Here is a 15,500-nt window from a genome sequence, read left to right as displayed (position 1 = left end):
CTACTTTTCGGTACTTTTGTGTGTGTTTAAATGTGTTAATAAATGTTCATTGTTTTAAAAAAAAAAATTATTAATGTTTTTTATTTTATTTTTTTAACACTGAGCTATGCCGTCCAGGTATCTTGTTTTCTTACACCTTTAAGTACCATTTGCATATGCTGTACTGTATTATAAAGTGGACTTTGCATGCAGTTACAATTCCAAGACATTAGATGGCAGTAGTGTAAAGACTACGGTGTGTTGCCTGAACCAGGGGGTAGTCTTTGCCATTAAGTTGAATGTGCCAGTCTTTTCTTTTGTTGAGTCTCTATGATGAGGACCATTAAATCCAATTTTTCTTTCACCGCAGCTTCAGGCTCTTGCAGGTCCTTCCATTTTATTTTATTTTTTGCATGTCAGACAGAATTCCAGAGATTATATTTTGGATCACTGCACTCCTTTCAAAGCCTGACAGCCCATCAGCCTTCTATGCAGCTAATATTTGAAATCATTTCCAATTTGCTCAAGGCAGGGAGTGAAATCCACTATCAGCATCACCACAAATAACACACGTACATGAACAAATATACATTGTTTATTCCTTTATTCTGTTACAAAAGCATGATGACTTCCTTCCAGGACACATTGGTTAGAAAAAAATATTTCTCCAAAAATTTTTTTGCCTTCTTCAAACACATTTATTCACAGATGTTTTATTTAATTTATTTTTTTTAAATTACTACACACCTTTTTTTTTATTTAAAAAAGAAAAAACAACAATGAAAATCTTGGGATAAAACTATAATTAGATTCCAAGATGGATATATTCAAATGTTAAAATACCAGCACTTAAAAATACAAAATCATTATTAAACCTTAACAATACAATGAAAAAGAAAACCAAACTGGATCCGAACATTAGTTTCTACAGATAATTCCACATTGGCATGTATTTTTTGTTTTGTTTATTACACTCTTCAAAGTGTAAAACACCAGCAACCGAACTCTCCTCTATATACAAACATTAAGACATTTTTTTTGTTTCTATATATATTTTTTCTTATATATAAATCTGTAACGGCATATAAAACATCTCTCCAAAGGTGAAGTCTCCTCTGCGCTGTGTCCTAATTCATAAAACAGCACGAGAAGACACATGGATGAGCGGAAGAAAAGTAGTGAAAGTACACTGAGGCATGTTTGCAAACGTTTCAGAGAAGACATCCTTTTTGTATACATCTCATGTGGTGATATGTACGGTTTTGGTAAACACCGGATGCCTATTTATCCAGCTTTAAAAGATGTATTCAATTTGGTACCATAGTTGTAAAGCAAAACATGAAGGGGATCATTTCTCCTAGATCAGTGGTTTTCAAACTTTTTTTCACCAAGTACCATCTCAGAAAAAACTTGGCTCTCCAAGTACCACCATAATGACCAACACTACAGTAGCATAATAGGCCTAAGTGTTTATTAAAAACAAGGCAGAGGTCTTATTTAAAGGGGAACATTATCACCAGACCTATGTAAGCGTCAATATATACCTTGATGTTGCAGAAAAAAGACCATATATTTTTTTAACCGATTTCCGAACTCTAAATGGGTGAATTTTGGCGAATTAAACGCCTTTCTATTATTCACTCTCGGAGCGATATCGTCACATCTTGACGTCACATCGGGAAGCAATCCGCCATTTTCTCACTTTCGTCGGTGTGTTGTCGGAAGGTGTAACAACATGAACAGGGACGGATTCAAGTTGCACCAGTGGCCCAAAGATGCGAAAGTGGCAAGAAATTGGACGAAATATGTTCAAAATACGAGGCTGTGGGGAAAGCCGACGAAATGGTCAGTCGTTTGGGCCGCACACTTTACCGACGAAAGCTATGCTACGACAGAGATGGCAAGAATGTGTGGATATCCTGCGACACTCAAAGCAGATGCTGACATCAACTCCAAAACTGGACAGATCAGCTTTCAGGAAAAGAGAGCGGATGAAGGTATGTCTACAGAATATATTAATTGATGAAAACTTTATTCATTACTCGCGGTTTTACGTCAATTATTATACATAAACTGTGTTTACCAATAATTTAGCTTACAACGTGATGTCACATCGGTAAGCAATCCGCCATTTTCTCAAACACATTACAAACACCGAGTCAAATCAGCTCTGTTATTTTCCGTTTTTTCGACTGTTTTCCGTACCTTGGAGACATCATGCCTCATCGGTGTGTTGTCGGAGGGTGTAACAACACGAACAGGGACGGATTCAAGTTGCACCAGTGGCCCAAAGATGCGAAAGTGGCAAGAAATTGGACGTTTGTTCCGCACATTTTACCGACGAAAGCTATGCTACGACAGAGATGGCAAGAATGTGTGGATATCCTGCGACACTCAAAGCAGATGCATTTCCAACGATAAAGTCAAAGAAATCTGCGAGCGGATGAGGCTATGTCTACAGAATATATTAATTGATGAAAACTGGGCTGTCTGCACTCTCAAAGTGCATGTTGTTGCCAAATGTATTTCATATGCTGTAAACCTAGTTCATAGTTGTTAGTTTCCTTTAATGCCAAACAAACACATACCAATCGTTGGTTAGAAGGCGATCGCCGAATTCGTCCTCGCTTTCTCCCGTGTCGCTGGCTGTCGTGTCGTTTTCGTCGGTTTCGCTTGCATACGGTTCAAACCGATATGGCTCAATAGCTTCAGTTTTTTCTTCAATTTCGTTTTCGCTACCTGCCTCCACACTACAACCATCCGTTTCAATACATGCGTAATCTGTCGAATCGCTTAAGCCACTGAAATCCGAGCTAATGTCGCTATTCCTTGCTGTTCTATGCGCCATGTTTGTTTGTGTTGGCATCACTATGTGACGTCACAGGAAAATGGACGGGTGTATATAACGATGGTTAAAATCAGGCACTTTGAAGCTTTTTTTAGGGATATTGCGTGATGGGTAAAATTTTGAAAAAAACTTCGAAAAATAAAATAAGTCACTGGGAACTGATTTTTAATGGTTTTAACCCTTCTGAAATTGTGATAATGTTCCCCTTTAACAAGTATATTTATATTTTTAGCCACTGCAACATTAGAAACGGAAATAAAACACTGTCCTTTAATCAAGCGATTCTTTGGCGTACCACTAAATGGAGTCCACATACGAGTTTGAGAATCCCTGGTCTAGAGGAAGAAGAGCTGGTCAAATGTGGGCGGGGGCTTTAAATGTGGCAATGATGATGATAACACCCAGCAACAACCTCTCGAGTCACCTTCAGGTAAAATCACAGCTTGAGGTATGAACAATGTGCAATGTGTTCCAGGGCTTGTGCGGTGACAAATGACTATAATTTCATGTTTTCATGTACCGGCCTTTGCTTTCATCTACTTTGTCTGACAATTCCACCGGAGGAACTGCTCACGTGCAGAGAGGACATGCGATAAGGTAAGTGGAAAATGGTGAAATGAATAAATAATAATAGAATTTAAAAAAAGAACATTGCCTGTAAGGCTTCAGACTGTAATACAAATGTGTCTCACCTGCCTGGACAACATCTACCATCACAATAGACAACATTATAGTTTCTTGGTGTGCAGAATACACACAAATAACAATGACGTCATACTAATACGTAAAATCTTAACCACAAAATAAAGCCATGTTGTTTTTTTTGGGTCATATAATAATAAAATTAATCAAATAATTGTATTTCATGTTCATATCTAGTTGCCATGTCAACTATGAATTTTGTTTATTGCATTTAAAATGGGTAATTTTATTAAATAAAAAAATAAAAAAAACTTAGTGGTGATAGTGTTGTCAGTTAAAAAAAAAAATCAGATTAATCACACTTTTCAATTTAGATGAATCATGATCAATCACAGGTTATTGCATCATTTAAATCAACTTAGACCTCAATATTTGGACACTTCATTGTCAGAATGTTATCCAGGAACATTTTTGCAAAATGTTCTACTTGAACGCACATCATTTATTTGCCCAAAATCTGGTGACAGTTTGAGCTGAAGTCCCATCAGGATGTAGTTTGAAGTAAAATTTGCGAACGAGCGCAACAATCGGCGTCTCCTCACAAATTTTTGCACTGACATATGCACTGAGTGTATGATAACACACTTTCATCTGCAGCTAAAATAAGGGAGTATGCACGGTCAACATAAATTGTGTGATTAATTTGCATGTACAGTCATCCCTCGTTTATCGCTATTAAAAGGACTTGCTTATAGTTAAATTTGTCAAAGCCAAACTATAACAAAAACACCACTGGCTAGCTTTTAAGTTAAAGTTAAAGACCCAACGATAGTCACGCACACACTAGGTGTGGTGAAATTATCCTCTGCCTTTGACCCATCCCCATGTTCTCCCCCTTGGAGGTGAGGGGAGCAGTGAGCAGCAGCGGTGGCCGCGCTCGGGAATCATTTTGGTGATTTAACCCCCAATTCCAACCCTTGATGCTGAGTGCCAAGCAGGTAGGCAACTGGTCCCATTTTTATAGTCTTTGGTATGACTCGGCCGGGGTTTGAACTCACGACCTTCAAGTCTCAGGACGGACACTCTAACCGCAAGGCAACCGAGCAGATTTGTGTTGTGTTACCATTAGTGGTTTAACAGAAAAACATTCGTATTAAAAACGGTCTATATTTTTCCCAATTACTCAGTTTGTATAATTTTATTTTTTACTAGCCGGAATAAATTGATTGATGTTTACGACGGTAACTCACCCGGTCTCGTCAATACGTACGCGCAGAGAGCGCGTGCACACAAACAAAAGCAGTCCAGGAGAAGCGATGAACAATTCAAAGCCATCCAAATCACTATTATTAGCCAACAACACCCAGAGGCCGGAAGAGGGCGGGATATACCGTATTTTTCGGACTATAAGTCGCAGTTTTTTTCATAGTTTGGCCGGGGGAGCGACTTATACTCAGGAGCGACTTATGTGTGAAATTATTAACACATTACCGTAAAATATCAAATAATATTATTTAGCTCATTCACGTAAGAGACTAGACGTATAAGATTTCATGGGATTTAGCGATTAGGAGTGACAGATTGTTTGGTAAACGTATAGCATGTTCTATATGTTATAGTTATTTGAATGACTCTTACCATAATATGTTACGTTAACATACCAGGCACGTTCTCAGTTGGTTATTTATGCCTCATATAACGTACACTTATTCAGCCTGTTGTTAACTATTCTTTATTTATTTGAAATTGCCTTTCAAATGTCTATTGTTGGTGTTGGGTTTTATCAAATAAATTTCCCCAAAAAATGTGACTTATACTCCAGTGCGACTTATATATGTTTTTTTCCTTCTTTGTTATGCATTTTCGGCCGGTGCGCCTTATACTCCGGAGCGACTTATACTCTGAAAAATACGGTACTGTGTAAAATACATTGGAAAGTTAGCGCCCTCTAGACATCTGTGTGAATGTTGCAAACAGTCCCTTTTAATTGGAATAGGAATTAATTCTAAATTAAATATTTTCATAGCATAAACACCTGTTTACAAAACTCTCACTTTTTCAACATTATGAGAGCCTTTTAGACTTGAAATAACACCCCTTAGTCACCTTTACGCTATTATATAGTAATGCTGCCTGAGGCTAAACCAATCAGTGGCCACGGTACTGAACAGTACATTGTGACTGGTTTGGCTTCTTCGAGTGACCAATCAATCAATCAATGTTTATTTATATAGCCCTAAATCACAAGTGTCTCAAAGGGCTGCACAAGCCACAATGACATCCTCGGTACAAAGCCCACATAAGGGCAAGGAAAAACTCACCCCAGTGGGACGTCAATGTGAATGACTATGAGAAACCTTGGAGAGGACCGCATATGTGGGTAACCCCCCCCCCCCCCAATACTACTGTAGTGTTAATATTTTGGTTATTTTAGCCATTTTTTTTAAATTTTGCCTGAACCTGGTGAATTTAGGACACTAATGTAGAATATGCTTAAAAAATATCCTCCGAAAAATCTGCAATGTGGTGAAGGGACGATTGTACTCATGATTATTGCGATCATTTGTTGTGATTAATCTCATGAGTTAGCTCGTTATTTTTGACAACCCTAATATTAAGTCAATACTTTTTTTGGTAACACTTTAGTATGGGGAACATATTCACCATTAATGAGTTGCTTATTAAAGTAACAAAGACTTAATTTACAGTTGTTTGGACACTAGGGAAAAATATAAGGATTGGGGTTACTAATAATTCTGAGGTTATTGAGGGAAGACTCTTAGTTAATGACTTACTGGTTGTATAATAAGGCCATGCAGAAATAGGCATTAATAAGTACTTAATAATGACCATAACTTTTATGGACAGAATTTCTAGGCGCAGTCAAGGCATTGAGGGGATCCGGTTTGGTGGCTGCGGGATTAGGTCTCTGCTTTTTGCAGATGATGTGGTCCTGATGGCTTCATCTGGCCAGGATCTTCAGCTCTCACTGGATCGGTTCGCAGCTGAGTGTGAAGCGGCTGGGATGAGAATCAGCACCTCCAAGTCCGAGTCCATGGTTCTTGCCCGGAAAAGGGTGGAGTGCCATCTCCGGGTTGCGGAGGAGACCCTGCCCCAAGTGGAGGAGTTCAAGTACCTCGGAGTCTTGTTCACGAGTGAGGGAAGAGTGGATGGTGAGATCGACAGGCGGATCTTCAGTAATGCGGACGCTGTATCGATCCGTTGTGGTGAAGAAGGAGCTGAGCCGGAAGGCGAAGCTCTCAATTTACCGGTCGATCTACGTTCCCATCCTCACCTATTGTCATGAGCTTTGGGTTATGACCGAAAGGACAAGATCACGGGTACAAGCGGCCGAAATTAGTTTCCACCGCCGGGTGGCGGGGCTCTCCCTTAGAGATGGGGTGAGAAGCTCTGCCATCCGGGGGGAGCTCAAATTAAAGCCGCTGCTCCTCCACATCGAGAGGAGCCAGATGAGGTGGTTCGGGCATCTGGTCAGGATGCCAACCGAACGCCTCCCTAGGGAGGTGTTTAGGGCACGTCCGACCGGTAGGAGTCCACGGGGAAGACCCAGGACACGTTGGGAAGACTATGTCTCCCGGCTGGCCTGGGAACGCCTCAGGATCCCCCAGGAAGAGCTGGACGAAGTGGCTGGGTGGGGAGAGGGAAGTCTTGGCTTCCCTGCTTAGGCTGCTGCCCCCGGGACCCGACCTCGGATAAGCGGAAAAAGATGGATGGATGGATAATAATGACTAATTAAGAGCCAATATGTTACTAATTTCCATGTTAATAAGCAACTAATTAATGGTGAATATGTGTTCCCCATACTAAAGTGTTACCCTTTGTCTAATCATAAAGACAATAAATACATTTCCAATTAGTAGAATGTAATATTAGATTGCACAAAACTTTAAATTGTACAAATTTTTTTGTTTTCAAAATGGACATTACAACATATTTTGAATCCAACCAGTCAACTAACGGCATTGGAATGTTTACTAATCCCCCAAAAAACCAACATTTCCTGTATTTTACATGGTAAGACTTGAAAGCGGTGCACAAAGCACAAGTGATATGTCTCTCTCAGGAAATGATGTGTGAATAGCGGCACCGGCCATTTAATTAGAATTGAATACAGCGCAAAATACATCACAGAATGGATAAGAGCAACCGCTTTAACAATATTTCCCCGGGAACATTATCATTTGCTTTTTTTTCTAAAGGAGCCAATCTTTCTTATTCCACGTGTACTGCTACTAGATTTCCGAATATAGCAGTGGGTGTCCTGGGAAGGCCGTAGCAGCAGGATGCAGTGTAAGCCACTATTTTGCGCCTTTTCTATAATCGCACACATTGTTTTAAAAAAGGAAAAAACTGTGTGTGCATACAAATAACGGTGCTATGTCACAAAGACAAGGCATGGCGTGTTCCATGAGGTGTAGCAGCAATGCACGTTGTGGCCCAAACACCAGCCTTCAACCGAGAGTGACTCAAACCAACCACACTTTTTTTCACATTATAATACAGCAGTGCAAACCCATGGACTAGAAAACTGGCTATGCTACACAGAGCACTTGGTCCTCCCAACATGGCAAGAGTGAGAAGAAAACAACAAAACATTGTTGTCTGTGCAAAGACACCGTCAGCCACCAGAAAGCTTCTAGGTAGTACAAGGTCAGCAGTTGAGGTGAACATTTTGCACATGCAGACTGACAACTCCATCAAAATGGCACAACACAGGCGTCACACTTAAGGATGAGGGTTTTTTTGTTTTGTTTTTTGAAAAAAGAAAAAAAAAAAAACACACCCGGACTTTTTATTGCAGCTCACTTCCCTTCTTTTTTTTTTTTTTTTTTTTTTTTTTTTTACATTGCCAATACCCACATATTTAAAAAAAAAAGTCTTGTGTTTGAAGAGTGCATTTTGGCAGTAAGTTAAATCTCGTTCCAGTCGGCCACAGCCAGAAGAATAGATGGGTCAAACCACAGAGCCATTGTTTTTTTTTTTTTTTTTTTGTTTAGTTTTTTTGGAGTCATTAGTCCTGTCCCACCCTGCTTACTTCCTTCCTGCCCCTCCCCTTCTCCAAAACGCAGTATTGTGATCACATGCCAGAGGCACCCAGTCCCATGCTGGCAGTGTGGCTCATGCACGGCAGTGTCTGAATGGTTTTGGGGAAGTCGTGGGTGAGGAGGCGTCCGTTCTCTCCTCCGCTCCCGTTACCGCTCATTCTGGTCAGGGTGGAACAGCGCATGGCGTCATTGATGGATTGCTGCAGGACGACAAGACAACACAATTAGACTGCAGACTGGAATGATGACATCGCACAGGAATAAACTTTGAGCCCATTTGTTACATTTTTGAGCACAATATTGTGCAATTTATACCATATACGTGGTGCTGGGAAACCTAAGCAAACATCGAACTAAAATGGCCCCACTATGGACTGGACTCTTACTATTATGTTGGATCCACTATGGACTGGACTCTCACAATATTATGTCAGACCCACTCGACATCCATTGCATTCGGTCTCCCCTAGAGGGGGGGTTTACCCACATATGCGGTCCTCTCCAAGGTTTCTCATAGTCATTCACATCGACGTCCCACTGGGGTGAGTTTTTCCTTGCCCTTATGTGGGCTCTGTACCGAGGATGTCGTTGTGGCTTGTGCAGCCCTTTGAGACACTTGTGATTTAGGGCTATATAAATCAACATTGATTGATTGATTGATTGATCGAACTAAAATAATTTCTTTTTTTTACGAACCAATTTTTTCTATGCTAGACCAACTTCTTCAAGTACCAACTGAATTGACTTCAATTGTTTCAATGGGGGACATTGTTTTGAGATACAAGTGTTTTGAGTTGAGAGCTCCGTCACAAAAACCAATTAGGCTCGTAAGTTGAGGTACTACTACTGTTCATAGGCGCCGATCTACATTTCTGCCAGTGGGTGCTCGGTGTGTGTGTATTAGGGATGTCCCGATCCAGGTTTTTGCACTTCCGATCCGATACCGATATTGTTTTTGCACTTCCGATCCGATACCGATACTGACCGATACCGATACTGGCCTATCCGAGCATGTATTAAAGTTTAAAGTTATTTAGCCTACTTAGTTGTCAGAATCATGTTGAAAAGGGTTTTAGTACTCTTGATAACAACTAGCCAGCTGAATTAGGGGAGTTTGAATAATACACAATGGTTGGTAACAAGAAACTGACCTGTTTATTCAAGAATAAACACAAAATAGACAAAATTATACATGACAAACAGAAATGGCATCATTGGAACTAGGGCTGGGCGATATGGCCTTTTTTTAATATTGCGATAATTTAAGGCCATATTGCGATACACGATATATATCTGGATATTTTGCCTTAGCCTTGAATGAACATTTGATGCATATAATCACAGCAGTATGATGATTCTATGTGTTTTGATTGATTGATTGAGACTTTTATTAGTAGGTTGCACAGTGAAGTACATATTCCGTACAATTGACCACTAAATGGTAACACCCGAATACGTTTTTCAACTTGTTTAAGTCGGGGTCCACTTAATTGATTCATGATACAGATATATACTATCAGATATATACTATCATCATAATACAGTCATCACACAAGATAATCACATTGAATTATTTATAATCCGGGGTGTGGAGGGGGGCGCCGGATGTAAGTGTCAAAAAGACAGCCAAAAGAGTTTGATATGAGAATAAATCTAAAGTTAAAATATAGGGTAGAAATTTAAAATCAAGTGTATTTCAGTGCGTGGAGTCACTCTGTGGAACAACTTAGGGGACGAGTTAAAAACGTGTTCCAACATGATTCAATTTAAAACACTGTTTAAAAAAAAAGTACCGTATTTTTCGGACTATAAGTCGCAGTTTTTTTCATAGTTTGGCCGGGGGTGCGACTTATACTCAGGAGCGACTTATGTGTGAAATTATTAACACATTACCGTAAAATATCAAATAATATTATTTAGCTCATTCACGTAAGAGACTAGACGTATAAGATTTCATGGGATTTAGCGATTAGGAGTGACAGATTGTTTGGTAAACGTATAGCATGTTCTATATGTTATAGTTATTTGAATGACTCTTACCATAATATGTTACGTTAACATACCAGGCACGTTCTCAGTTGGTTATTTATGCCTCATATAACATACACTTATTCAGCCTGTTGTTCACTATTCTTTATTTATTTTAAATTGCCTTTCAAATGTCTATTCTTGGTGTTGGGTTTTATCTAATAAATTTCCCCCAAAAATGTGACTTATACTCCAGTGCGACTTATATATGTTTTTTTCCTTCTTTATTATACATTTTCGGCCGGTGCGACTTATACTCCGGTGCGACTTATACTCCGAAAAATACGGTACTGAAGAAGTACGAGGAGGAAAGAGAGTGATGGGAGAGAAGTGTATGGTCAGAGAGTGTTTGGGCCTGTGTGTGTGTGTGTGTGTGTTTTGTCTCGTCTTGTCTCATACTAACAGTGGTACTATTGTATTGTTAATGTACAGGAGTTTTTCTTGTTTTTGTTTGTATGGTATTGTTCTTGTATTATATTGTTTATGTTAAATGTGGAATGAGTGAGAGGGGTTGGGATATTATAAGCATCTGCTTCATCCAACCCCTTTTCAAGCCTTGCATAAATGCCAAAATGTAAAAAAAAATTGTTGTTGTACTGTGCAGGTTTGAAATAAATACTTCAATTCCATTCAACTCAATTCAATATTGTGTCATTTATCATTCTATTATTTTGTCAACATTATTAAGGACACGTGGTAGAAAATTAATTATTAATCTACTTGTTCATTTACTGTTAATATCTGCTTACTTTCTCTTTTAACATGTTCTATCTACACTATTGTTAAAATTTAATAATCACTTATTCTTCTGTTGTTTGGATGTGTTACATTAGTTTTGGATGCTACCACAAATTTGGGTATCAATCCGATACCAAGTAATTACAGGATCATACATTGGTCATATTCAAAGTCCTCATGTGTCCAGGGACATATTTCCTGAATTTATAAACATAATATGAATTTTAAAAAAACGACAGAAGATTTTGTGATGCTAAAACATATCAACTATCGACTAGATACTCTATTGTACGTGGTATCATTACAGTGGATGTTAGGTGTAGATCCACCAATGGTGTTTGTTTATATTCTAGCGTCCCGGAAAAGTTGGTGCTGCAGGGAATTTGGGGAATTTGTTCTGTAGTGTTATGTTGTGTTGCAGTGCAAATATTCTTCCAAAATGTGTTTGTCGTTGTTGTTTAGTGTGGTTTCACTATATGGCACATATTTATGACAGTGTTGGCATTGTTCAAACTGCCACCCTTAATGTGACATGTATGGCTGTTGAATAATAATGCCCTTCATTCGCTCGTGTGCAGTGTGTTTAAAGTTACGATGATAGTGTAATTAGTTCATTATCGGGCACAGTGAAATCTTGGTTAGGCTTTATCAATTATAGACTACCGTATTTTTCGGACTATAAGTCACAGTTTTTTTCATAGTTTGGCCGGGCTCCAGTGCGACTTATATATGTTTTTTTCCTTTTTTATTATGCATTTTGGGCAGGTGCGACTTATACTCCGGTGCGACTTATACTCCAAAAAATACGGTATATGATTTGTGACGTTTATATTAGGTAAAACGAACCAAACTCGCCTCGATATTAACGACATCACGATTGATTTTCCAAAAATTCATTTAAAGATTGAAAGTTGCCATCAATCCCACGTGGGTGCTCGGCATTGTCCGTGGGTGCTCGGGCCCCAAAGCACCCCCGGGATCGGCGCCTATGCTACTCGACATGTACGTTTTAAGAGTTTTAAGTTGTTATTTTCTTGTTCTGTTGACGGATTATTTGTAGATGTTCATACATTTTACTTAGGATAAGCACATTGGTCTAACGTAGTAATAAAACACATCTCTTACTCCAAAGATTTCAGCTATTTCATCTTGCTGAGGTTGCAGTTATTCCATTGTACGGACATCATGAGTTTTTCGGAGTCACAGCCTGTTGCTATGTGTTGGAGAACGATCCATTAATCATGAGCCTTAGTCTTCTGGATCGTAATCCTTCATCTTATCAAGACACAATTAGGATAATTGTATGTTTTACAACTTGAGAGTTTGTCCATGAGAGCAGTTTGAGGAACGAGACGAGACCCTTTAAGATTTTAAAAACAACTTTCCATAAACCACATTCATGGTTACCTTCAAATTCCCTGTCTCTGAGCTGTTTAGGAAGTTGTTAACTGCCAATTGAATTTAAAGCAGCGATTCTCAAACTGTGGTATGTGTGGCATAGGGTTGTACGGTATACCGGTATTAGTATAGTACCGCGATACCAATGAATCATATTCGGTACTATACCGCCTCTAAAAAGTACCGGTCACCCGCCCCCTCGTCGTCGTCACATCGTGTCATTGCTGGTTTACGAGTAGATGAGCATGTTCGGCAGCGCACAATCACGGAGTACTTACAAGCAGACACAGTGTGTAGACAGAAAAGGGAGAACGGACGCATTTTGGCTTGAAAACTAACGATAAAGGTGACGTTATAACACTGAAACGCCCTCAGGAAGAGATGCTTTAAGACATGGCTAGCTAGCTAGCGGCTAAAGTCCACCCGCAGTCTGCAGTGTTTTAGCTACTTCTAAAATCACTTATCCTGGTCTCCATGGCGACAAATAAAGTACATTTCTTACAAGTATCATCCCTGCAGGACGAGGAATAGCTAAACAAGCTTCACTACACACCGTAGCTCACCGGGCGTCAAAATGTAAACAAACGCCACGAGTGGATCTACAACTGACATCCACTGTAATGATACCAAGTACAAGAGCGTATCTAGTCGATACTATTTTTTAGCATCACAAAATCTTCTTTCGTTTTCTTAAAATTCATATTATGTTTATAAACTCAGGAAATATGTCCCTGGACACATGATGACTTTAAATATGACCAATATATGATCCTGTAATGACTTAGTATCGGATTGATACCCAAATTTGTGGTATCATCCAAATTTAATGTGAAGTATCCAAACAACAGAAGAAAAAGTGTTTATTACATGTTAACAGAAGTGTAAATAGAACATGAAAGTAAGCAGATATTAACAGTAAATGGACAAGTAGATTAATAATTAATTTTCTACCACTTGTCTTTAATAATGTTGACAAAATAATAGAATGGAAAATGACACAATATGTTACTGCATATGTCAGCAGACTAATTAGGAGCCTTTGTTTGCTTACTTACTACTAAAAGACAAGTTGTCTTGTATTTTCACTATTTTATTTAAGGACAACATTGCAATAAGAAACATATGTTTAATGTTTTGTTTTAATTTTTGTTTAAATAAAGCCAATAATGCAATTTTTTGTGGTGCCCTTTATTTAGAAAAGTACCGAAAAATACCGAAAAGTATCGAAATACATTTTGGTACCGGTACCAAAATATTGGTATCGGGACAACACTAGTGTGACATTAGTGGTACGTGGGCTCCATCTAGTGGTACGCCAAAGAATCACTTGATTAAAAAAACAGTTTTATTTTCCTATATTCAAACAGTGTTTCTGTTCAAACTGTGTGTAAAGTGAGAATGGCCAAAAAATAATAAATGCCCTTGTTAAATCAAACCTCTGCCTTGTTTTTAATGCATACTTAGGCCTACTACGCTACTGAATTTTTTTTGTTAGTCATTATGGTGGTACTTTTAGAGCCAAGTTTTTTTCTGAGTTGGTACTTGATAAACAGAAAGTCTAAACTGAAGAGAGTTTAAATATAGTTTGCAGGCATGCTTTGAATGAAGGTCGGGGCGCAGCAGAGCAAGGGGTGGGCAGTAAGCATACTTGCCAACCTTGAGACCTCCGATTTCGGGCGGTGGGGGGCGTGGTTGGGAGCGGGGCGTTGTTGGGGGCGGGGCGTGGTAGGGGGCGTGGTTAAGAGGGTAGAAGTATATTGACAGCTAGAATTCACCAAGTCAAGTATTTCATATATATATATATATATATATATATATATATATGTATATGTATATATATATCTACATCCTGAAAATATGCAAACAAAACTGTGTTTAGATGATTGATACTTCAACCTTGCATAAATAAATCTTAAGGAATATAACATAACTTGGCTTCTGAGAGCTTCAAAATGTAATGAATAAAATGCTAAAGTTGTTGATAAACAAACAATTATTTTAATAATTAAATATGGTCATTTTAAATGAATTATTATGATCATTTAAAATTGATTATTTCAAATATGTTTATTTTAATGGGTAATTCTATGACTGGATGTAATAAGGAGTCAGAAAAAATACAAATAAAAATACAATTAATTTTGATGTTTATAGCAAAATATAGTAAAAATGTATTCAGTTTTTTTATTTTTTAAATTAATAAATATATTTATTTTTAGGTAAGATAAACATAATAATACAACTTATCTCTAGTCTGGATGATTTAGTTCTTGTCACCCTGTTGTCCTCCCGTCATTTAAAAAAAGGCTGTCCTCACTCAGGTCCACATGGAGCTGGAGGGGGCGTGCCCTCCAGCTCCAGCTGAAAATCGGGAGATTTCCGGGAGAATATTTGTCCCGGGAGGTTTTCGGGAGAGGCGCTGAATTTCGGGAGTCTCCCGGAAAATTCGGGAGGGTTGGCAAGTATGGCAGTAAGAAGTGAGCTAAGGCTTCATTCATTGCTCTAATTGCTCCATTAGGTGGTGTCCTGCAGTAACAGCCACCAGCTTTGAATGTGGCTTAATGCTGTCTGTGATGGCGGCCCATTCTGGTGCTGATTAATTTTGGACAACGCAACCCAGATCTTAAGGAACCGCCGTGTGCAGTGCGGCAGCTCGGGCATCGCGCTAATTGGACCGGCCTTGTTGTTTCTTTTAAGCCAAACAGCAAAAAGGCACAGTATCTTAAAGGGATCCTCGCCAATCTAATCCGCATACTGATCAGGTGGCGCTTCGTGCACTGATTAAAACCGAGAAACTACAC

At 38.9% G+C, this 15,500-nt stretch overlaps 1 protein-coding gene across 4 annotated transcripts in view; it reads right to left on the bottom strand.

Moving 5' to 3' along the window:
* Window positions 1-569: 569 nt before the first annotated feature.
* The window catches only part of gria1a (glutamate receptor, ionotropic, AMPA 1a), a 203,946-nt gene continuing 189,015 nt past the window's right edge, over window positions 570-15,500 (bottom strand). For 2 of the 4 annotated variants that reach the window (XM_061927716.2, XM_061927717.2), the window contains exon 16: window positions 570-8,735. In XM_061927716.2, coding sequence (XP_061783700.1) covers window positions 8,568-8,735 — 168 coding nt within the window. In that variant the 3' untranslated portion in view covers window positions 570-8,567. The remainder of the gene's footprint in view (window positions 8,736-15,500) is intronic. The other 2 variants (XM_061927718.2, XM_061927719.2) reach the window with 1 other exon arrangement.

This window comes from Nerophis lumbriciformis, linkage group LG35 (assembly GCF_033978685.3).
Source record: "Nerophis lumbriciformis linkage group LG35, RoL_Nlum_v2.1, whole genome shotgun sequence".
Lineage (NCBI taxonomy): Eukaryota > Metazoa > Chordata > Actinopteri > Syngnathiformes > Syngnathidae > Nerophis > Nerophis lumbriciformis.
This window is presented reverse-complemented; position numbering and strand designations above follow the sequence as displayed.